Source organism: Topomyia yanbarensis, chromosome 1 (genome assembly GCF_030247195.1).
Source record: "Topomyia yanbarensis strain Yona2022 chromosome 1, ASM3024719v1, whole genome shotgun sequence".
NCBI classification, from domain to species: Eukaryota; Metazoa; Arthropoda; class Insecta; order Diptera; family Culicidae; genus Topomyia; species Topomyia yanbarensis.
The window spans coordinates 165,132,433-165,155,921 of record NC_080670.1 but is presented as its reverse complement, the minus strand read 5'-3'; the positions used below and the strand labels follow the sequence as shown (position 1 = coordinate 165,155,921).

The following is a 23,489-nucleotide window of genomic DNA, read 5'->3' as shown; positions in this document are numbered from 1 at the left end:
GACTGAGTTGGCTGGGCCAATCGCATGTCTTTTACTGCTTGAATAACGTTCCCGGAGGACACAACGGGCGTGGACGTTGACGCACCAGCCTGTTGTGTTACGACCGTCGGTGGAGTTTCCATCGATTGATTGATCCAGGTTCTAATCTCGCTTCGATGACTGCGACGACTGAGCCGGCTTCTAAAACTCGATGTGCTTCCTTTCAGTTGCCGTTCGCACTGAATTTCAGCCTCCAACTGGTGCTTCTCAGCTAAGAAAGCTCGCTCTTTTTCTGCTTGTTGTAGTAGCAAACGATCATCCAGTGCTTTGGACTCTTCTAACTGCCTCAAACGTAAACGAGCACTAGAGCTACCTGAGCCGACAGATATCGCTGAGCTGCTTTGATCGTCGCCTTGAGTCGAACAATAGCCGCAGTACCATGGTTTGTTGCAGATGGAAGCCTGCACTCCCGCACAAGTGAAATGGAACCAGGTTCCACAGCCGTCGCACGCTACCATATCTTGGGCTTGATCCGACCGATTGCATGTCTTGCCGCTACCTGCCGATGGTATTTCGGAAGCATTCATGCTGCTGTACCTCCTCGGATTATAATTTTCGAGAATGTTATAAAAACTTTCCGATGTTCGGTTTTCCGCAACTCGACTGCAAATCATAGATTACTTTATTCTGTATCTATTATAATTCAACAATTACTTACAAATTAGTTTCCTATCTCTTCAATTAATCCAATGAGGTTTCAATTTAGCTAGGTTAGGTTTCCTAGCTCTGTAGATGGTAGACAATAATTTAATAAGGCTAGTAATAAGTAGGTATAGTAATTCATTAGGTTAGTTAGGTATATATTTTAACCAATGTAATTTTAGGTAATTTTAGGTAGATTAACAAACCCTAAATATTCCTCTCAGATGGTATTATCTCCTGCGAAATGTAGCTCTATTATAGCCTAGCTGGTATTATATGCACAGTCACTGGGAATGTCTTTCATATGCCAGGGTGACATTAACTAATGCGCCGCGTCAATAGTCTTCGGCGCCGACTCAAGAAGAACCGATCAAAAGGGCCTAATACCCGCATTTCGCAACAGTGGTAAAGTTTTTACGCCGACTATCCACGAAAAAAAAAATTATGTTTTATAGCACGATCCAAGTTCAATCTAAGAAGGACTCCGAACAGAGAAGATAACTCTGAACCTTACTCCCCTAACCTCCACAAAGAGTTTCGCATTTCCCTTATCCCCGCGGCTTTCAGAGCTGTGGCACCACCAACGAGCTGAGAACCGGCTTTGTAGTGCTGGGTACGATGCACGCGTGATTGGATGGACTCCGATCAACGTAAGGATGTGTAAGTTGAGGATCGAAGGCCGCTTCTTCAACTACAACATCATTAGCGTACACTGCCCACATGATGGGAGACCGGACAACGAGAAGGAAGCATTCTATGTGAATCTGAAGGAGCGGTACGACGGCTGTTCGCAACGTTAAAATCGTCATCATGATATGAACACTCAGGTAGGACGGGAGGTAATGTTTAGACCGGTAATTGGGCCAAACGGCTTGTACACCGTATTGAATGACAACGGCCAACGATGCGTGAGCTTCGCAGCCTCCCGTGACATGGTAGTCCGAAGTACCTTCTTCCTCCGCAAATATATCCACAAAACCACCTGGAGAACAACAGACCAACGCACCAAAAACCAAATCGATCACGTTCTAATCGACGGGCGATTCTTCTCTGATATCACCAACGTTCGTACCTACCGCAGTGCGAATATAGATTCGGACCATTACCTAGTTGCAGTATGCATGCTCTCAAAACTCGTAGTCGGACGGCAAGGCCCAACATCGCGCAGCTTCGGGACGCCGAGGTTACCCAAGAATACGCATAGCGGCTGGAAGCAGCACTACCCACGGAAGAACAGCTGGGCGTAGCTACTCTTGCAGATGGCTGGAGGGAGATCCATTCCGCCTTAGGAAGTACTGCTATAGCGGCACTAGGTACAGCGATTCCGAATCGAGGAAACGACTGGTTCGATGACGAATGTAAGCAGTCAATAGAGGAGAAGAATGCAGCACGGGTGAGGATGCTGCAGCACGGAACGAGACAGAATGTGGAGCGATACAAACAATCACGGAACAGGCAAGCCTCGGTCCTCCGGAGAAAGAAGCGCCAACAGGAGGAACGAGATCGCGAAGCGATGGAACAACTGTACCGCGTAAACGACACATGGAAGTTCTACGAGAAGCTGAACAGTTAGCGCAAAGGCTACGTTCCGCAAGCCGATATGTGCAGGGACTTAGACGGCAACCTGAGTGTGAGGTGATTGACAGGTGGAAGCAGTACTATGACGAGCATCTCAACGGTGACGCAGCAGAGGACAAAGGCGGTATGGCAACGGATCATGGAGCACGCGCAGAAGACGATAGGCTGCCGCCCCCTGATCTCCAAGAAGTCAAGGCGAAGATCGGTCGACTGAAAAACAACAAAGCTGCCGGTGTAGATCAACTACCCAGCGAGCTATTAAAATACGGTGATGAAACTAGAGTTCTGCACTAGATAATCGCCAAAATTTGGGAGAAGGAGATTCTTCCGGAGGAGTGAATGCAAGGTGTCGTTCGCCCAATCTACAAAAAGGATGACAAGTTGAATTGCTGCAACTACCGCGCGATCACACTACTTAGCATCGCCTACAAGGTCCTCTCCCAAATTCTTAGCCGCCGATTGTCACCATTTGCAAGGCAGTTCGTAGGGCACTACCAAGCGGGATTCATGGGTTCCCGCGCCACCACGGACCAAATATTCGCGATTCGGCAGGTTCTGCAGAAGTGCCGCGAATACAACGTGCCCACGCATGTTTTGTTCATCGATTTCAAATCGGCGCATGACACAATCGATCGAGATCAGCTATGGGAGATAATGCACGAGTACGGGTTTTTCGGATAAGCTAACACGATTAGTTCGATGTTCGAGTATCAGGGACACTCTCGAGACCCTTTGAATCTCAAAGAGGGTTACGGTAAGGTGACGGTCTGTCGTACCTGCTGTTCAACGTTGCGTTAGAAGGTGTAATAAGGAGAGCGGAGATAGACACGAGTGGCACGATCTTCAGGAAGTCCGTTCAGCTTCTTGGCTTCGCCGACGACATTGCCATAATTGCACGGAACTTTGAGGCGATGTTAGAAACGTACATCAGACTAAAAGCTGAAGCCAGCAGGATTGGACTTGCCATCAACGTTTCGAAGACAAAATACATGAGAGGAAGAGGTTCTAGAGACGACAATGTGAACCTCCCATCCCGAGTTCGGATTGACGGTGACTAAATCGAGAAGGTCGACGAATTCGTGTATTTGGGCTCACTGGTAACCGCCGACAATGATACCAGCAGAGAAATTCAGAGACTGATCTTGGCGGGTAATCGTGCCTACTTTGGACTCTAGAGGACGCTCCGGTCGAACAAAATTCGCTGCTGCACGAAGTTGATTATCTACAAGACGCTGATTAGACCGGTGGTTCTCTACGACCACGAGACCTGGACTATGCTCATGGAGAACCAATGCGCCCTAGGAGTTCTCGAACGAAAGGTGTTGCGTACCATCTATAGTGGCGTGCAGATGGAAGACGGAACGTGCCGCAGGCGAATGAACCATGATTTGCATCAGCTGCTGGAAGAGCCATCCATCGCGCATACCGCAAAAATAGGACGTTTGCGGTGGGCTGGACACGTCGTAAGAATGTCGAACGACGACCCGGTGAAGATGGTTTTTGAGGGCGACCCAACAGGAACAAGAAGACGGGGCGCACAGTGAGCACGCTGGATCGACCTGTGGACCCTTCGAAGACTGCGAGGCTGGCGACAAGCAGCAGGCGCACCCTTTCCATAGTTTAGCAAGAGTATCCAGCAGGCTATACAATGCAATGCTGGATCTCCTGGTGGTTTCCCTGATTTTGGCATCATAAGACGATAGGCTGCCGGCCCCTGATCTCCAAGAAGTCAAGGCGAAGATCGGTCGACTGAAAAACAACAAAGCTGCCGGTGTAGATCAACTACCCAGCGAGCTATTAAAATACGGTGATGAAACTAGAGTTCTGCACTAGATAATCGCCAAAATTTGGGAGAAGGAGATTCTTCCGGAGGAGTGAATGCAAGGTGTCGTTCGCCCAATCTACAAAAAGGATGACAAGTTGAATTGCTGCAACTACCGCGCGATCACACTACTTAGCATCGCCTACAAGGTCCTCTCCCAAATTCTTAGCCGCCGATTGTCACCATTTGCAAGGCAGTTCGTAGGGCACTACCAAGCGGGATTCATGGGTTCCTGCGCCATCACGGACCAAACATTCGCGATTCGGCAGGTTCTGCAGAAGTGCCGCGAATACAACGTGCCCACATATCTTTTGTTCATCGATTTCAAATCAGCGTATGACACAATCGATCGAGATCAGCTTGGGCAGATAATGCACGAGTACGGTTTTCCGGATAAGCTAACACGATTAGTCAAAGCGACGATGGATCGGGTGACGTGTGTTGTTCGAGTATCAGGGACACTCTCGAGTCCCTTTGAATCTCAAAGAGGGTTACGGCAAAGTTATGGTCTGTCGTACCTGCTGTTCAACGTTGCGTTAGAAGATGTAATAAGGAGAGCAGAGATAGACACGAGTGGCACGATATTCTTGGCTTCGTCGACGACATCGACATAATAGCACGGAACTTTGAGGCGATGTCGGAAACGTACATCAGACTAAAAGCTGAAGCCAGCAGGATTGGACTTGCCATCAACGTTTCGAAGACAAAATACATGAGAGGAAGAGGTTCTAGAGACGACAATGTGAACCTCCCATCCCGAGTTCGGATTGACGGTGACTAAACCGAGATAGTCGACGAATTCGTGTATTTGGGCTCACTGGTAACAGCCGACAATGATACCAGCAGAGAAATTCAGAGACGGCGGAAAATCGTGCCTACTTTAGACTCCAGAGGACGCTCCGTTCGAACAAAATTCGCCGCTGCACGAAGTTGATTATCTACAAGACGCATTTATAGTGGCGTGCAGATGGAAGACGGAACGTGCCGCAGGCGAATGAACCATGAGTTGCATCAGCTGCTGGAAGAGCCATCCATCGCGCATATCGCAAAAATAGGACGTTTGCGGTGGGCTGGACACGTCGTAAGAATGTCGGACGACGACCCGGTGAAGTTTGTTGTTGAGGGCGACCCTACAGGAACTAGAAGACGGGGCGTACAGCGAGCACGGTGGATCGTCCTGTGGACCCTTCGAAGACTGCGAGGCTGGCGACAAGCAGCAGGCGAACCCTTTCCATAGTTTACCAAGAGTATCCAGCAGGCTATACAATACAATGCTGGATCTCCTGGAGGTTTCCCTAATTTTGGCAGCAACACCCACTTCTGGATTCTCTAACTATCCGGGAAGTATTCTTCGTCCAGGCATTTCTGTAGCAATGTCCGGAAACGGAAGGATCGCAGTCTTTAGCGGGGGTCGTGCTTTGGCAAGAGTCCATCCACGATAGTCTTCAGTTTGTCAGCTCGTTTTAACGTCGTTGAACCCTTGATCTTGGCTAACACAAAACGATAAGTGTTACCTCAAAGTTAGGCGCCTACTTATCTGCACAGCTTCTTGTACCCGGTTGACATTTTCAGCACTATCTCACTTTTAAAGGCGATCTTGGTTGCCTGGAATGTCACCTTACATACTTTTCTGACTGCCACAGGTCTTGCTCCCTAAACGTCGTCGTTCAATAGTGAGACCACACTACCGATTTCGTCCATCGTGTGCCAGAGTGAGGGACTTTGTACAGAGAAGATAACTCTGAACCCGGCACCTCTAACCTCCACCAAGAGTTTGCCTGGGATTCCATTTGAAGTAACAACTTTGGGTAGAGGGGTGTGTACTCATGCACTTCGCTTGATTCCCGACGACCCTAAAGTGATGGTTTGTCACGAGGGGTGCCACTCTTCATAGTCCCCGACGGTGGAGCTAGTATACCCCAGCGAAGATATCCCCGACGAAAGAATGTCTCCCGAAACCGTAAACGTGCGCGTTATTTTTTCTTCGGTGTTGTCCGGTAGGGTACCGATGTCGATCCAGCGATTCCAGGTGGAGAATTGCTTCCGGTTCTCTGCTGACCCGGCGATTCAATGCCGTGATTTGTTACGGATGACCCGGAATAGTCCCCGACGGTGGATCTTTCCTCCTACGAGGAAGAGTTCCCCTGCGGTGGAACGAAACCGATGCCACCCAAGCAGATGTCGAGGTCGTTCCTGCGATTCTGGGCTGTCCTCAGCGGTGTCGAAAGTTTTCTAAAAACCGTTATATCGATGCTCGTCGGTCAGATGTCGAGGTTAGTTTTGCCATTCCGGGTGGAAGATGGCTTCCAGTTCACAGGTGCTCCGACGACCCAACGCCGACGATACGTGCTACTCAATCTAGTCCTCGGCAGTTGATCTAGCCATCTCCAGTCGCGCCCAATGGTCTCCTTTAGCTTTCATTACCAGATTGAATTGTCGCGTTTCAAAGTCATTCCGTCGATTCCGGTTAAGGGGTAACTTTCGGTTCATCGACACCTCGTCGACCCAAATCCCTGAACTGCTACGTTACTTGTCGTTGCTCCTCTCGCCATTTTTGTTGTAACGCAGGCATGATCTGGACGATTATTCTGTTCAACGGTGCCCCAACGACCGTTTGTCACGAATGCCTGCCAAATCAAGTACTTCAATGCGGGTTTCGACAGCTTATTCCGTTTGAAACTGTCATCCACAGCAAGTTTACTTTTAATCCTGATTGTTTCTTGGCCCACTCGACAAAACTTTGCAGGACAAAAGTTTTTCAACCAAATCCCGCATCGAAATATTGGAATTCCGCTAGAAATGAGCAATCAGCGTTGTTCTGGGTTTGTGTCCAGCTCCAGACGTGGTCCTTTAAATGATTGAGCGGCGTTCACCAGCAAGAACCGCTGGTCGGGCCCAATTGTCAACGAACTGCAACTAAAATCGGTTATAAATCTAGTTTGTGATCTAACGCGCCTAAATGGCGAAATTATAAACTATTTGTTCATAAAACCTCGAAACGGAATGAAAAATCTCGCGTTTCCATCAGTTTACGCAACGTAGGGTTAGCCCCTATTTGGCCTAGGTTACCTCCAACGTCAACTTATTTTTTTTACTTAACTGCACGTGCCATGCATTGTTCAAAAATACTGAGAAGTTAATTTTTAAAAAGTAAATTTGCCTCTTTGAGACAACTAGTTTTTTCGGGATTCGACGGAAGGACCAATACCTTATTTAAGATATGTAGTATTCAACGAGGAACAGATCGAAATGGTGAGTTAAACGTAAGCAATTATGTAAAAGTTTTAAGGGGGTTATATACAAAGTTGTGACGAAAAATTGAGCTAAGATCGTGATTTTTTAAAGCGTTTTATGCAAATTTTATTTGAAAAATCAAAAGACAGTTCGTTGGTTATACTATCGAATTCGGAAAAAATAAGTTGAATTTAAAAAAATATTCAAGGTTGGCGGACTTATGGCCTATCCCCCAAAGCGTGTTATTTTGGCAGAGGCTTGCGGTGAACTCTCTCCAAGCCGAACAGCTCAACTGAAATTTAAAAAATAAAAAGATTATTGAAAAAAATGTACTGTGGTGTACTTGAACGGATCGATATCCTAACATTTTTTTTCTGTTACAAAAAATCACGCAAAAATTTTGAGTTTTGTGGTGCTCAAAATTTTAATCAAAAATCCATTGCAAAGAATCGAACAATTTTCGATGAAAAAGGAGCCGTTCAATTACATGAGAAAGATAATACAAACAATTCAAAAAAAAAACTTTATGAAAATCGGATGAATGGTTTTTGAGATATCACGTTCATCGCAACGGTACTTTTCAAAAAACTTAGTTCCGAGATAATTGCGTTTAAAGTTTTGTGTTACCTTCATTCGCAGAAGAACCTACGTGAAATCGGGTGCTCCGATCTTGATGAAATTTCGCACAAATATTTTTAAAAGTATGTACTTTCAGAATATTCAATAAATTTTTTTTTCGATTTTTTGAGTTTCAGCTTTATATATAACCCAAATGTGTTGGGTGGCAGAGGCACTTGTGTGTGATCTCTTTCTCTCTCCCTCTGTAGAGGCAGTGGTATGATCACTGTCACCAATGCGTTAATCATGTGTTCTTCCTGGGACGTCACCATTGCCCAAGGATAGCATAAAGATTTTGTGCATTGTGTCGGAGTCCCGAGGGTTGCTGGTTCGAATCCTGCCTCTGGAGGGAATTTTTTGTTCCACATAATTGCTTTTGTTGAACTCACTATTTCGATCTGCTTTCTCCTCTTTCTCTTTTACCACCAAAAAAATCTCTTTGAGAAGCCAGCCGTTCCACAATTGGCTTCTCCATTGTTGATTAAATGATAAATATTCGAGGTAAATAAGTATAAAACAGACAACCTGTTACCTTTTTATCAGCGGATATGGATTATTTCTTCGGAACATATTGAAAACGGAATTAGAATCGAAAATCGGTCACCCAGAAGCAATCTTGATATACGCGGTCCGTCAAAACTAATCCGTAGTACTGAACATAACAACTCAGCGTTGCCCAGGGTCGGGTCTCTAGGTTGAATGTTTATTTTACCGAATCGGATGAGAAACGGAAATTATACTGAACAGCGAGGAATCCTTTTGCTTTCCATTACTAGCCGTTATGGCGTGACTGGAGCAGCAGAAAGTGAAATGAAATCTGGAACGGGAATTATTCCGCCATTAGGATAATTCGTTTCTGATTACAGCTGGGGGTTTGCAGGCCGTAACGATGTTCATTTTATGCCTTATTAACACCATGGTTTATATGCGTAAGGAAAGGGCAGTTTGATATTTCACATAAATGAAGTAAATCTGACATGATTATGCGTTTGATTAAGCTATTATCTTTATGTGAATCATTGGGGATGGACGCGGGAAAGTATTCCCGGAAAATAAGGTTCATGATTATACGCAGGATATTGATGCAATTAATGCATAACCATCACCGTAATGAAGGTTGCGCAAAATTTGCTAACCACAATGCATCGAATTACAGTACACTTATTCAACCCAATTACCAACATATCTCGACAAACATATGATTACGGCATAAAAGCCAACTGTCAAAATCCACTTTGAATGGAAATTCCAGACAAACCGTTACTAGTCGAACACAGTTCACTACAGTTTATGAAAGAGAAAACTTTTCTCTTTCGTTTACTACTAACATCTGTGATTGGCGTGTAACGGTTTGTCTGGAATTTGCATTCAAAGTGGATTTTGACAGTTGGCTTTTAGGCCGTAATCATATCAAACATATTACGAGATATTTTCAATTAATGTATTGGTGCTTATATCCTAACAACAAAAAAGTACTACTCGACAATACCCAATTGAACTCTAAATCATCCGCTACATTTATAAAAAAACCTGTTTTAATCCACCTAGCGGTGCAATTGTGCCTTTCTCATTTCTCTAAACTATGGCACGGAGGCTTTTTATGTTCAACATAATTGTGGAAATGTCCATTAGATTCTTAGTACACTTTGCACTTATACACAATGGCATGCCAGCCACGAACTTGATGAGCTACGTGTCGACGGTGAAACACTTGAAACAAAAAAATATCATACTCCATTAGCCTAATCAGCATTAGATCAATGTTATCTGCTTGCTAACTCATTTCGTCATGCGGGGATGGGTATGTGAGGAGGGCGAAAGTCCCATGAACGAACGACTCCCCAGCTTAAATTGGTATGCTTTGTAATATAGTGGTGGTTTAAAGATAATGGGGTTGAAAGGGAGGGGTATGAGGTGGTGGTCTGAGGGGTGATTTAAGGAGATTTTTAAAGAAGGGGAGTGAACAGTAGAGGGGGGTGTAACCCCTCTCCGTAAACCATCAACTACGCCCCTGTTAAAATCCAGAAACCTTATGCGAGTCGAAAAAAAAATTAGGTTGACGTTTTTCAGAGTGATTGCATAACCTTTCTATATAAGAAAGGCAAAAATGTGCAAAATCCAAAAAAGTGAATCTTCTTCAATTTTTTTTCGTGTTTGCATCAAATCTCGACGTTTTATGCACCTTGAATACATTTAGCATCAAAATAAAAATTCTATTTTTAATTTTTCCTATAGTTTTTATGAGAAATTTCTGTGTGGCCGCACTCTGAAACCCGTAATTCCGGAACCAGAATTCCGATCGATCCAAAATTCAATAGCAGCCGATGGGAAGGTTGCACCTTTCATTTGAGACTAAGTTTGGGCAAATCGGTCCAGCCATCTCTGAGAAAAATGAGTGACATTATTTGACACATACGCACATACATACACACACATACACACACATACACACACATACATACACACATACAGACTTTTTCCGATCTCGACGAACTGAGTCGAATGGGATATGACACTCGGCCCTCCGGGCCGGGATTAGGTTGACGTTTTTTAGAGTGATTGCATAACCTTTCTATATGAGAAAGGCAAAAAGCCTTTTTGTTGTGTCAAACAGATACATATTTGCTGGGTTGGAAATAAAGATGTTCCGAGGGGAATTGTAGAATAGAAACACCTGCACAAATATGTGAAAACGTGAGTTATGATCAATCGTAGTATATGTATCATTTCCATTTCTTCCCTCACCTCAGGTGCTGCACATCATCGATGACGTACTAACACCACTGACAGTCAATCCATCAACCTCGTTCGAGCTGTACAATCCGGATGCATTCCAGTTCATCCAGCACGCCGAGAATTTGGACATCAATCAACATCGAATTCGGTGAGAGTATTTATTACCTATTGGGTCAGCAATTTGCCAATAATTTATCATATCCTTTCGCTCTTTTTGTTTGCTCCCCCACCTACAACCTGTTGCCTGCTCAGCTCTTTCCGCCAAAAGATTGTGATGGCACGGAAGGAGGACATTTACAAAGCGGTCGGCGGTCACACTTTCCTGATTCCAGTTGAGGAAGGTTTCAAGGTAAGCAGTCACTCAGTAGCTGAATGGGGTAAATCATCAACCTTCGAATAACCAATTATGCTGCTGCATTTTCCCGCCCTGACAGCCACCACCGCGGCCGGACATGATTGATCGTAAAGTGATTGACGGGCACGTGATACCGAATCATGTCATCTTCACGGCACCGGCGCCGCTGGATGATCCGATGGAAACGCTGGCATTCGAAGATAATCTCAAAGTGACGGTCACGTTCTTCAAGCAGGGCGAGGGCAAGAATGCTAAAGGTAAGATACTAGGAAGGGAATTGGTAACGATAATCTCATTGGTAGGGCAGGAAATAAGGGAGCGATTCGGATCGGGACGGCATATCAAAATTGCATTTCATGTTGATATTAATTATTCATTGTGTTATATTTATATGGCATTTCGATCAGCAATGTAGCAATGAGTTGACATCGACCTCGACGATCTGACCGATGACACGTTGCAAAAGAGTGTTGGTGCAACGAGGCTAAATCACAATGACACGATGTTTTTTCTATATTTTAGAAACGAGTGATGCTGAAATGATTGTACTTGCTAATATTGCTAGCTTCGAGTTAATTTAGTGTTGTTATTATTGAACTATTTCATATCTTTCGCGTAAATTCGTCTGGGGCTATTCATTCATTAATGAACAATTTTAGCTAATAGTTTAGCAGTGAAAATGTTGTTAAAGGGGAGACAGGGTTTCAGCCTAAAAAACAATTTCTTTGCGATTTTTTTAGAAATTTGGGTGAAGCGAATTAAACCCCCTTAATTGAAAAAAATATCTCGAAAACTTAACGTGGGGTTTTTGTATTTTTAACATAGAATGTGTATGCAAAGTTTGACATAAATCGGTTAAGTAGTTTTTGAATGGCAGTTAACACCGCAAATCGTCTAGCAATCTCTTTTTTTTATTCATTTCGTTTATTTGATAGGCACAAATGCGTTAGCTTGGCGGTGCCAAATGCTTATGTTTTTACATTTTGGATATCTTAAAACTAGGAGGTTACAATGTTGAAATATTTTTTTACAAAGGAAAAAAAAAAGTTTACAGCTATCTTAAGACTAGAAATAAGATTCAATATACAAGAGAGGGCCAAAAGATTTTTTTATGAAAAAATTTAAAACAAGGGATTCACTTTGATATACAAGAGGGGGAGTAATAGTATTTTACGAAATATTTTACGGTTATCTTAAAACTAACAATATAGTTTAGTACACAAAAGGGGGAACAAATATTTATGACAAACTTCACAGAAATCTTAAAACTAGGGATTCAATTCTATTTACAAGATGGAGGACAAGAGTTTCAATAAAGAGTAAAAATTATAGCTATCTTAAAACTAGGAATACAGAATACTAATTTGAATTTTTTAACTAAAACTTATGCTTGGTCAAGATATTCAGAGGGTGGCTTATTTCCGCATCAGTGTAGCAGCAGTTGTATCAAGGACAGGGGGAGACAGGGAAAGAAGAGCAAAACTTGCAACTTTCGCTCGAACGGGGGGGGGGGGGGGGAAGGGGGATCAGCGAAACAAATTTGCGCCTCAGTCTAGTAAGTCGTCGAGTACCGGATTGGCGGATGGTATTCTTCAGACCCGCGGGGAATCCTTCAAAAGTCATCGGACCTCGAGTCGCTCTCGCTTCAGTTTCCTTCTATGCAGGCGTAGTGGTAAGGGCGACGGCAGTTACATAGTGGCACTCTGGAGCTGATCGGTTCCACAAGGCAGCAGGAAACTCTAAAAACGAGAAATAAGAAGAGAGGGGCTAAATTGGGATATTTATCGTTTTTATGAAGGTATAAATAAGGGACATATAGGGGAAATCACGAGTTGCCAGCATATCTCGGACTGGTACATTGGGTGGTCTACCTCGGGCCCGAAGGGATTCCTTTAACTGAGACCTGGCGTCACAATACCCGGCGCATACCCAGACAACGTGTTCGATGTCGTGATAGCCCTCGTCACAAGCGCACAGACTACTCTCCGCAAGCCCAATACGCCGCAAATGCGCATCCATGGTGTAGTGATTGGACATAAGTCGGGACATTACGCGAATAAAATCCCGACCCACATCCATCCCCCCGAACCAAGGCTTCGTTGATACCTTTGGGATAATCGAATGTAGCCATCGTCCAAGTTCCCCGTTGCTCCACGAGGTTTGCCAACTGTTGAGCGTCCTCTGACGACAAATACTAAAAAATTCGTTGAAGCAGATTGGTCTTTCGTATATGTCACCATTTAATGCGCCCGCCTTTGCTAATGAGTCGGCCTTTTCATTGCCCGGGATAGAACAATGAGAGGGGACCCAAACAAAGGTAATCTGATAAGATTTTTCAGATAACGTACACAAGGACTCCTGTATCATCCCCAGAAAATACGGGAGTTTCTTTTTAGGCTTCACCGCACGAAGAGCCTCGATAGAGCTGAGGCTGTCCGAAACGATGAAGTAGTGATCTGTGGGCAGAGTGTCGATGATCCCAAGGGTGTACTGAAATGCAGCTAACTCTGCGACGTAAACTGAAGCGGGATCATTGAGCTTGAATGAAGCGGTGATAGTATTGTTGAAGATACCGAAGCCAGTGGACCCATCGAGATTTGATCCGTCAGTGTAAAACATTTTGTCGCAGTCGACTTCTCGGAATTTATTATAAAATATATTGGGGATCACCTGCGGGCGTATATGGTCCGGGATTCCACGAATCTCTTCCTTCATGGATGTGTCGAAGAATACAGTAGAATCAGAAGTATCTAGGAAACGGACACGGTTGGGATTGTACGAAGAAGGATTGATGCTCTGTGCCATGTAGTCGAAGTACAAGGACATAAAACGGGTTTGAGAATTAAGCTCGACGAGCCTCTCGAAATTTTGAATTACCAACGGGTTCAGAATGTCGCATCGGATGAGCAATCGATATGAGAGTTCCCAAAATCGATTTTTTAGCGGAAGTACGCCCGCCAGCACTTCGAGACTCATCGTATGGGTCGAGTGCATGCAACCCAAGGCAATGCGCAAGCAACGATACTGGATTCTCTCCAGTTTGATGAAGTGTATGTTCGCTGCGGAGCGGAAACAAAAAACATCCGTACTCCATCACCGACAATATCGTTGTTTGGTACAACCTGATCAGGTCTCCTGGGTGAGCACCCCACCATGTTCCAGTTATTGTTCGGAGAAAATTGATCCTTTGTTGGCATTTCTGTTTCAGATAACTAATGTGACATCCCCAGGTACCTTTAGAGTCGAACCAGACCCCGAGATATTTAAATGTGAAAATCTGGTTGATCGTTGCACCCATTAATAAAAGCTGGAGTTGCGCCGGCTCACGCTTCTTAGAAAAAACAACCAACTCAGTTTTCTCCGTGGAGAACTCAATACCCAGCTGAAGAGCCCAAGCAGACAAATTGTCCAAGGTATTTTGTAATGGTCCTTGCAAGTCGGCAGCTTTGGGCCCTGTAACAGAGACCACCCCGTCGTCTGCAAGTTGCCTTAGCGTGCATGAATTGGCAAGACAATCGTCAATGTCATTCACGTAGAAATTGTAGAGCAGGGGACTTAGACATGAGCCCTGGGGAAGACCCATGTAGCTAAATCGCGATGTTGTTAAATCGCCATGCGAAAAGTGCATGTGCTTTTCAGACAACAGGTTTAGCAAAAAGTCATTTAAAATTGGCGAAAGACCATGCTGGTGCAGCTTCTCTGACAGAATGTTGATAGAAACTGAGTCAAAAGCCCCCTTAATATCCAAGAAGACTGATGCCATCTGCTCTTTGTTAGCATAGGCAATTTGGATTTCTGTAGAAAGCAACGCAAGGCAATCGTTCGTCCCTTTGCCTTTGCGGAAGCCAAATTGTGTATCTGACAGTAAGCCATTTGCTTCAACCCAATTGTCGAGGCGAAACAAGATCATTTTCTCGAATAACTTCCGAATACAGGACAGCATTGCAATCGGCCGATACGAGTTGTGGTCGGAGGCTGGTTTTCCTGGTTTTTGGATGGCGATGACCTTCACTTGCCTCCATTCATAAGGGACAATGTTATCCTCAAGAAACTTGTTAAATAAATTCAACAAGCGCCTTTTTGCAGTGTCAGGCAGATTCTTCAGCAAGTTGAATTTGATTCTGTCTAACCCTGGGGCGTTATTGTTGCACGATAAGAGAGCAAGTGAGAACTCCACCATCGAAAACGGTGTTTCGTTCGCGGTATCGTGAGGAGACGCGGCGCGGCACGTTTTCTGTACCGGGACAGAGTCCGGACAGATCTTCTTGGCGAAAGCGAATATCCAACGGTTTGAATATTCCACGTTCTCGTTGGTACTATTACGGTTACGCATACGTCGAGCCGTACCCCAAAGAGTGCTCATCGCTGTGTCTCTCGTTAACCCGTCGACGAACCGGCGCCAATAACTGCGTTTTTTGGCTTTCATTAGACTCTTCATTCGCCTTTCTAACGACGCGTACTGTTGATAGCTAGCGGGTAACCCGTCTTCCCGGAAGGCCTTATATGCAGTGGACTTTTCCGCGTACAGCTCTGAGCACTCTTTATCCCACCACAGGGTGGGAGACCGTCCATGGGTATTCGCGCTGGGTACTGGTTTAGTCTGAGCTTGATTCGCACTGTCGAGAATCAAGCCAGCCAAAAACCTGTACTCTTCCTCCGGAGGAAGTTCTTGAGTGGATTCGATTTTAACGGATATCGCGGTCGCGTAACTCTTCCAATCAATGTTCCGTGTGAGGTCATATGAGACATTGATTGTTTCCGATGGTCTTGAACCGTTAGCAATTGAAATCACGATAGGCAAATGATCGCTACCGTGGGGATCAGGGATCACCTTCCACATGCAATCTAACTGTAGCGATGTCGAGCAAAGCGACAAATCCAACGCGCTTGCGCGTGCTGGTGGTGTAGGAATCCGCGTCATTTCTCCCGTGTTTAAGATGGTCATGTTGAAATTATCGCAAAGATCTTGGATTAATGTTGATCTATTATCATCATGAAGACAGCCCCATACCGTACCGTGCGAGTTGAAGTCTCCCAGAACTAGCCGCGGTGCCGGTAAGGATTCCGTGATATTACAAAGCGTTCGGTGCCCTACCGAGGCTCTAGGAGGAGTGTAGATGGAAGCAATGCAAAGGTCTTTACCTTTGATTAAAACTTGACAAGCGACAATTTCAATGCCTGGTGTCGAAGGGAGGTTAATTCGGTTGAAAGAATAGTACTTTTTGATCCCCAAAAGTACTCCTCCATAGGGGTTTTCTCGATCCAGACGAATTATATTAAAGTCGTGGAAGTTGAGATTTATATCGGAAGTTAACCAAGTTTCACATAATGCGAAAGCATCACATTTTAAACTATTTAGTAAAAATTTAAAGGAATCGATTTTCGGGAAGATACTTCTGCTGTTCCACTGTAGAACAGTGATCGAATCGGTGACCTCGTTCGATGACTTAGCCATCGAAGGATACGATCGCTGCAAGGAGGGGCCATTTAGTAGTCAACTGCTTCAAAAATGTTTGCACTATAAGGAGAAAACGTATCAGAAGGCTTTTAAGAGGATCAGTAACATTGAAAGCTGTGAAAATGAAGTCCACTATGTCAGAAAATTTCATTAGTCCGCTACTGGACTGAGTATCTGTTTGAAAAAAGGGGACACTTGGGGTTTTGGATGTCCCTGGAAGTGGTGGGTACTCCTTGTTAGAATTAATATTTCCAAGTCCTGGAGCAAATTGCTTCGGCTTTTGTGCATCACTTCCGTTGGATTTATTGGTTGTAGATGGCGCACTCTGAGTGGACGACACCTTGGCACCCTTACGAGGCAATGTAGGGGAGGCTGGATTTCTCCTCTTCCTGGATTCTCCTGGGTTAACCAAAGATGTTCCCTCTCGTGGGTCGTCAGATTCTTGCTCAACGTTAGCCAAACCAGCATAGGGATTTTCGGACAGGACAGATGGCGAAGCATTCTTTAGCATTTCTGCATAAGAACGCCTTGAGCGTTCCTTAAGGGAGCGTTTAATTTTATCCCCGCGCTGCTTGTACGCAGGACATGATTTAAGAGCATGTGAAGGGCCCCCGCAGCAAATACACTTTTCAGTTTCTTTGTCGCAAGAGTCATCCTCATGCTCTCCTTCGCATTTGCCGCATCGTTTCTTATTTCCACAATATGTGGCTGTGTGGCAATTGCTGCAGTTCATGACCCGCGGTACGAACAGGCGAACTGGTAGGCGAACCTTGTCAAGGAGGATGTAGTTGGGAAGAGAGGACCCGGCGAATGTCACCCGAATCGAGCCTGATAGAGAGTAGGTAGTCTTACCTCCCTCGGTGTTTGCGGTATACAATTGTTTGCATTCCAAGATCTTAATCTGTTCAAGTGAGGGGTCCTTAAAGCAGCCAACCCCGTGCTCCAACAGTTCTTCGCATTTCAGGCCCGGTACGGACACTACCCCATCGATTTCACAGGCCACACAAGGCACGTACGCTTTAAATTCCCGCGTAAAGCGCTCACAGCAAGCAATCGCGTTTGCCTGGCCGAGATCACTCACTAGAACACGTATCTTGTTTGCCCGAACACGTGTTATCTGAGTTACGGCCGGGTAATTAGCAGTCAGATCTCGAGAAAGTTTTAATATATTAACCGGTTTCTCTCCGGTCCGAAAATATACCACCCATGGCCCAGAGGAACCTTCTGGGTACTGCTTTATACGGGGAGCAATGCGAGTATTAGGGGGATCAGGGACTTCCATGATTACATCAGATGGTATTTCGCCCTCGGCCATTTAAGCACGAGGGCAGAGCGTTATATAAACGGGAATGTGTCTTATTATTTGATTACAAGGTAGAGTAAAAGTAGGGAAAAGGAAAGAAAGCAAACGAGGAAAAAAAATAAAGCAAAACTTATCTGCAAACAACGTCGATTGTTCCGCACCAGCGAAAACAATGTACTGGATTTACTGCCGGCACCAGCAGAATGGCAGCTAACGAATGAACAAAGGATGACCTTGAATCACTGAAATTTACACACCGAACACCACTGTGAAATATAACGATCCGTTCCGTTCAAAGGTTGGGAGACGTATGTCTAGCAATCCCTTGATCTACTGTGCATTGTAACGAGAACAAAGGAAACATTATATTATTCTTGCTAGCATGATTAAAATTGACGAAAAACCTCTGCTCCAACTTCAAATTTTGTTCAATACGACGGATTTTCGTGAAGTAGAATACCTTCTGAAGGAGAAAATGGAGCTTGGGCTTACGGAAGTCGCTTATCTTTAGTACCATAACCTCCGCACTGCAGGTGTAATTAAGATTTCCGCGTGTATAGAAAATGACTATATAGAAGTAAGACTACATTACTTATCGCCACGTACCCCTACTGAGCTAATTACAAAATTCGTGTGGCATTGCGGAGAAGTAGAATCCGTTACACCAGATACTTGGAGAAACTTCTTCCCATGTATTCCTGGCGGTGTTCCTGTGGTGAAGATGTGGGTCGAAAGACATATTCCCTCCTCCTTAACATTAAAACTCATGGAACTACTACTAAGCAAACTACGCCATGCACCCATGAGAGACAAATTCTTACGTACAAGTACTGTAATCAGACAGCTCACCATTGACAACCTTGCGCGAAAGCTGCAGAGGAGAATACATCTCAACCGATTGCCAATTCATCTAGCGCAAATCAACCCAAAATAGTTTTCAATAGCAATACCTGAACCACAAAGAGTGGCCAAATTTGTGGCAACTGGTCAGGCCATGATGAGAACCGTAAAAGAAGTTTTCTGCAGCTCAAAATCAACTGTAAGCAAGATCGGCAAGGATGTTAATCACAATGACGAGTAAGTACAAGAACATCAGATTGCCGCCGATATAGACAATGTGAAGTGACCATCAGTGTGAATATCGAGGAAATATTTGATTAACTTTGAAATCTGGAAAGTGATAAACAGACTCAGTGGTAGATTTGGCGAGAAGTTCCTGAGCTTCCTTTGGATTAACCTGTTCTCCAAGGTTGTCTCGGTACCTCGAAATTCTGAACGCTCTAAAGTATGCCTCAGAATTTCCGGAAGTAGCAAAAGCCATAAAGGGCGAAATTATTGCGACACATTCAACAGGGCATAACTTTTTACCATTTGGTAAAAATCAACCAAATTTTGCACACTTTCTCATTGATGTGTATTGTTTACATGCTGTCAAACTCAAAGTTGTGTTTTTCGATTCAACTACAATGGAGGTGAACCAACGCGAGTCGAGAGAATAAATTCTTTCCAAACACCTGGAATTTCCTGACCTGTCGCACCGGCAGTTGGGAAAAATGTTGAACATTCACCATTCAACCATCTCCAGAGTGTTGAAGCGGTTCCAGGAGCGGTTGACGTTGGACCACGGCAAAGGAGCTGGAAGAAAACCGGGACCGGAGAACAAAAAGACGGAGGGAAAGGTGAAGCGGATGATTAAAGCAAATCCCAACGTCTCAAGCCGTGATTTGGCTAAAAAGATCGGCATGTCGCAGAGCTACGTCCAGAATGCAAAGAAGAGAGCTGGACTACATACATACAAGGTACAGCACTTCCCGAACCGCGATGAGCGGCAACAATCGACGGCTAAAACTCGGGCACGGAAGCTCTACGAGAAGATGCTGACAAAATATGGCTGCTGTGTGATGGACGACGAAACGTATATAAAAGCCGATTTTAAGCAAATTCCGGGGTTGGAGTTTTTTACCGGCAAGAGCAAGTTCTATGTGGACGACAAATTTAAGAAGAAGAAAATGTCGAAGTTCGCCTCCAACTATCTCATTTGGCAGGCCATCTGCTCTTGCGGACTGAGGAGTGAGCCTTTCGTGACAAAAGGCACAGTAAATGGCGAGATCTACAAATCTGAGTGCCTCGAGAAGCGCCTTTTGCCGTTCTTGCAGCAGCACGACGAAGCTCCGCTATTTTGGCCAGATTTGGCATCATGCCACTATTCTAAAAGTGTCCTGGAGTGGTATGAGGCCAATTCTGTCCATTTTGTTCCAAAGGACATGAATCCGCCAAACTGTCCGGAGCTGCGCCCGGTGGAGCAGTACTGGGCAATGATGAAGCGGGAACTTCGGAAAAGCAAGTAGACAGTCAAAGACGAAAAGGACATGTTAAGAAAATGGAAAAAAAAACTGAGAAACTGATACCGGATGACACTGTAAAGACTTTGATGGAGGGCATCAAGCGAAAATGCGTTCAATTTTACACTCAAGGCTCCATCGATTAATTTTTCTTTTGATTTTTGAAATAATTATATGTATAAAACTACCCTAAAATTTTGGTTTGATTTTAAACATTATAAGAAAATTGGCATGACATTTTCGGTGTCGCCATAATTTCGTGTTCGCCCTTTAGTCGACAACTACTATGGGAATGATTATTTGTGCAGTTGTGACACCGAAAATGAAGCTGTATCTATAGCTCAGGATGAGAAGTATGTAGATACCAAGGCTAGATTTGAAATGCGGAACTGGATGTCTAATTTGACCAATATCCTTGCACAGTTTGAGGCAATAAAACCTAGCAAATTAGGTTCTTGCTTGATAAATCGATGGAAGAATCTCGTCGGGTTGTATTCAGATGGGATTTTTGGCAACATTGTTGGTCCATTGAGAACTGATTGTTCAGTTGTTGTGGAAGATCGGAGTAGGTTGGGGTAGGTTGGGTCTTCCTACGGAATCAACTGATTCCGATCACCGCATCTGGGGATCAAGCCACCGAATAAACTTGCTGTATTGCTCAACGCCTCATTCTCATCAAAGCGTCTGTGCTGCATATGCCACTCCCTATCACAACTCCCAACTCTACCTCAAGCGCCAATATTACCAACGCTTATTTACCTTTCATGAATTCTTAGATTGCGCGCGTATCACACTCTGGACAAGATTCCTAAAACCGTTCCCTTCCTGCTACGCTCGTGAACATTCGTAATAGTAAAGGTCGCATCGATACCGCTCGTTGCTCGCTGGATTATGCATCCCACGTAGACTATCACACCCAACTTTAGCCGTTGCTGACGACATTGACATGTTTCTAGTCGCTGGAGGTATCTACCGAGTTCTACGCTATGACAGGATATAGTTCAGAGATGAGCTGCAGAATACCGAATTCGGTTGGGTCGTCTCTGGAGAGTGTTTGTAAGAGTACTATGACCATAGCGATCCATGCGATAGCCAGTTCCGCAATCCCTGAAGAATCGATAAATTGGTCAACCGACTTTGACAACTCGCAGATTTGATGGATGGTCACAGTTGGAATGATACTACGAGGGGCATTTCGTGAAGAACACCACTCGGAACTTCGGCGGTCGCTACGTCGTCAACCTTCCTAAGCGCAATGATCTTCTTTAGTAGCCCCAAGATAGTGGATACAACGCCACTCGTAGTTTCTTTTTTCTAAAACACTCACTTGGTTTGAGCCCGACAGGAATGCGATAAACCAGCAGTTCATCCACAAGTAGATCTGACATACAAGAGATTGGCCCTGATGAAGACGACGTGCCCCCACAATATTTCCTTCTACCTTATGTTGGTTTGAAGTTCACCAGCACCACTAGAACTCGTCGTACCGTATTCGACGCACCAAGTCATCAAAATCCTGTCTGTAATCTTTGTGGACATTGAATAAATATACCGACAGAACATGGTTTACCGACCAACCGCTGCAGCGCATTCCCCGACACAATTCTGAAACTCCACATTAGAGTAACCAGCTCCGCACCGTCACCTATGGCACAAGCAGTTCCCCATTTTTGGCAACTAGGATGTTGCCGCAACTTGTATAAGATGAAGCGCCAAATTTGCCGCTATCGGAACCAGCCTTGCCCGCCTCAATATAGAAATATTGATAATTTGCTGCCCGTTTCTGACGACACGGAATCTCTCGCCATTCCCTACGAACAGCGCATCACAATGCTCGCTTGCGCAGTACTCCCTCTCCGATAACGGTCTCCGAATTGTCAAGCTATTGTTTATGCTATTCCGTTGAAGCTTTCAGAGACGGAAATATTACTATATTTGAACTACGAGCCCTTGCTGGTTGCTCTCTGCCCCAACTGGGACTCGGTGACCGGTTACCATTCTTTTTTTGGAAATCGCATTTCGACGATCACACCATGTGTTTCGTCCGCATTAGAAGCGCTTAGAAATCTACGGGTTCAGCGATTATTCGAAGACAGCGTATAGATCTGGCTGTGGGTAATACCTGCCGATAGACCCTACACAGTCGGCCTGTTGATTCCGAAATCCAATATATCTCCTATTGGGACTCAAACTATTCCACGCCTTGAGCATTGAACAACTCAACTTCTATCCAGGCTTTTGCGACAAGTTCAGGATAGCATAAACCTCTCCAACATCATGCATCTGTGGACAGATACTTCCATCGTCCTGACCCGAGTATCCGCAACTTCATTGCCATGGAAGATGTTCGTAGCCAATCGAGTAGCTGGAATCCAAGAGCTGACCTCTCACACCGTTCCGAATCATGTCCCACCCAAAGACAAGCCCGCCGACCTCGTTTCTCGAGTACTCGACCTCGATTAACTCTTCAATAGTGCACTGTATTTGTAGGAACGCATTCGCTGAAACTGATATTCGCTTATTGGCTAACGAAACATATTATCGTAGCCAAGCAGACTTCAGACCAACCGAAAGTCCGACAGAATATCGCCCTTCCGGTCGTAAGTCATGAGTCCGTATTCTAATCTCTTTCAACCACCACGTTTCAGTAAACTTCTCCAGCGAAATAATGATAAACCAACTCTTGTCGATCCGTTGACGGCCATTGATATTGATTGCAAACTGTGCGATCTTGTCCGTTGCATGCAACACTTACTCTTTTCCAAAGAAATGCGCCAACTTGATACCGTCGGAAGATTCCACCGAAAACACTACAAGGGGCTCCATTATTTTTTCACTAGCTACTATCATAGCTGCGCCAGAGATTCTGGCATATTGGTGGACAGAACATTGATGGCAATATCGTCCACGACGGCATGATTTGGGCTAACAATCTGCCACCTTATTAGGTCAGCAGTTAACACAGGAGTATCTAAGCAATGAGCACGGTTGGGATTGTAAGAAGGAGGATTAATATTCTGCGCTATGTAGCCATAATACAAGGGCATTAAACGCCATCGACTGAGAATAAACAAACGACCAAATAGATCGAACGATGGGGCTTAAGAGGTTAGAATTGCAATTACCTGTACAATGCGCAGGTGCGAGGAATTTGACCCCAACCGGGTTTCTCTACCTGGATAACAACACTCAATCGACTCGTTGAGGTGATGTAGGTAGCTGAACGATTCTGGCTACGGGACTCCTTAGCTGCAGCGGTTCGAAAGATGCCATCAGATCCCGGATGATACATGATGAGAGGCCAACTAGCTGGCGAAACGTGGTCATTGCTCACAGACGGGTTGTAGACTTTCGTTACACGG

General features: G+C 44.8%; 1 protein-coding gene across 7 annotated transcripts in view; it reads left to right on the top strand.

The window, feature by feature from the left end:
* The window catches only part of LOC131680260 (fasciclin-1), a 613,985-nt gene that overhangs the window by 483,590 nt on the left and 106,906 nt on the right, over window positions 1–23,489 (top strand). For all 7 annotated transcript variants that reach the window (XM_058960979.1, XM_058960984.1, XM_058961015.1 and 4 more), the window contains 3 exons: window positions 10,684–10,817; window positions 10,922–11,018; window positions 11,104–11,281. In XM_058960979.1, the coding sequence (XP_058816962.1) occupies window positions 10,684–10,817; window positions 10,922–11,018; window positions 11,104–11,281 (409 nt within the window). The remainder of the gene's footprint in view (window positions 1–10,683; window positions 10,818–10,921; window positions 11,019–11,103; window positions 11,282–23,489) is intronic.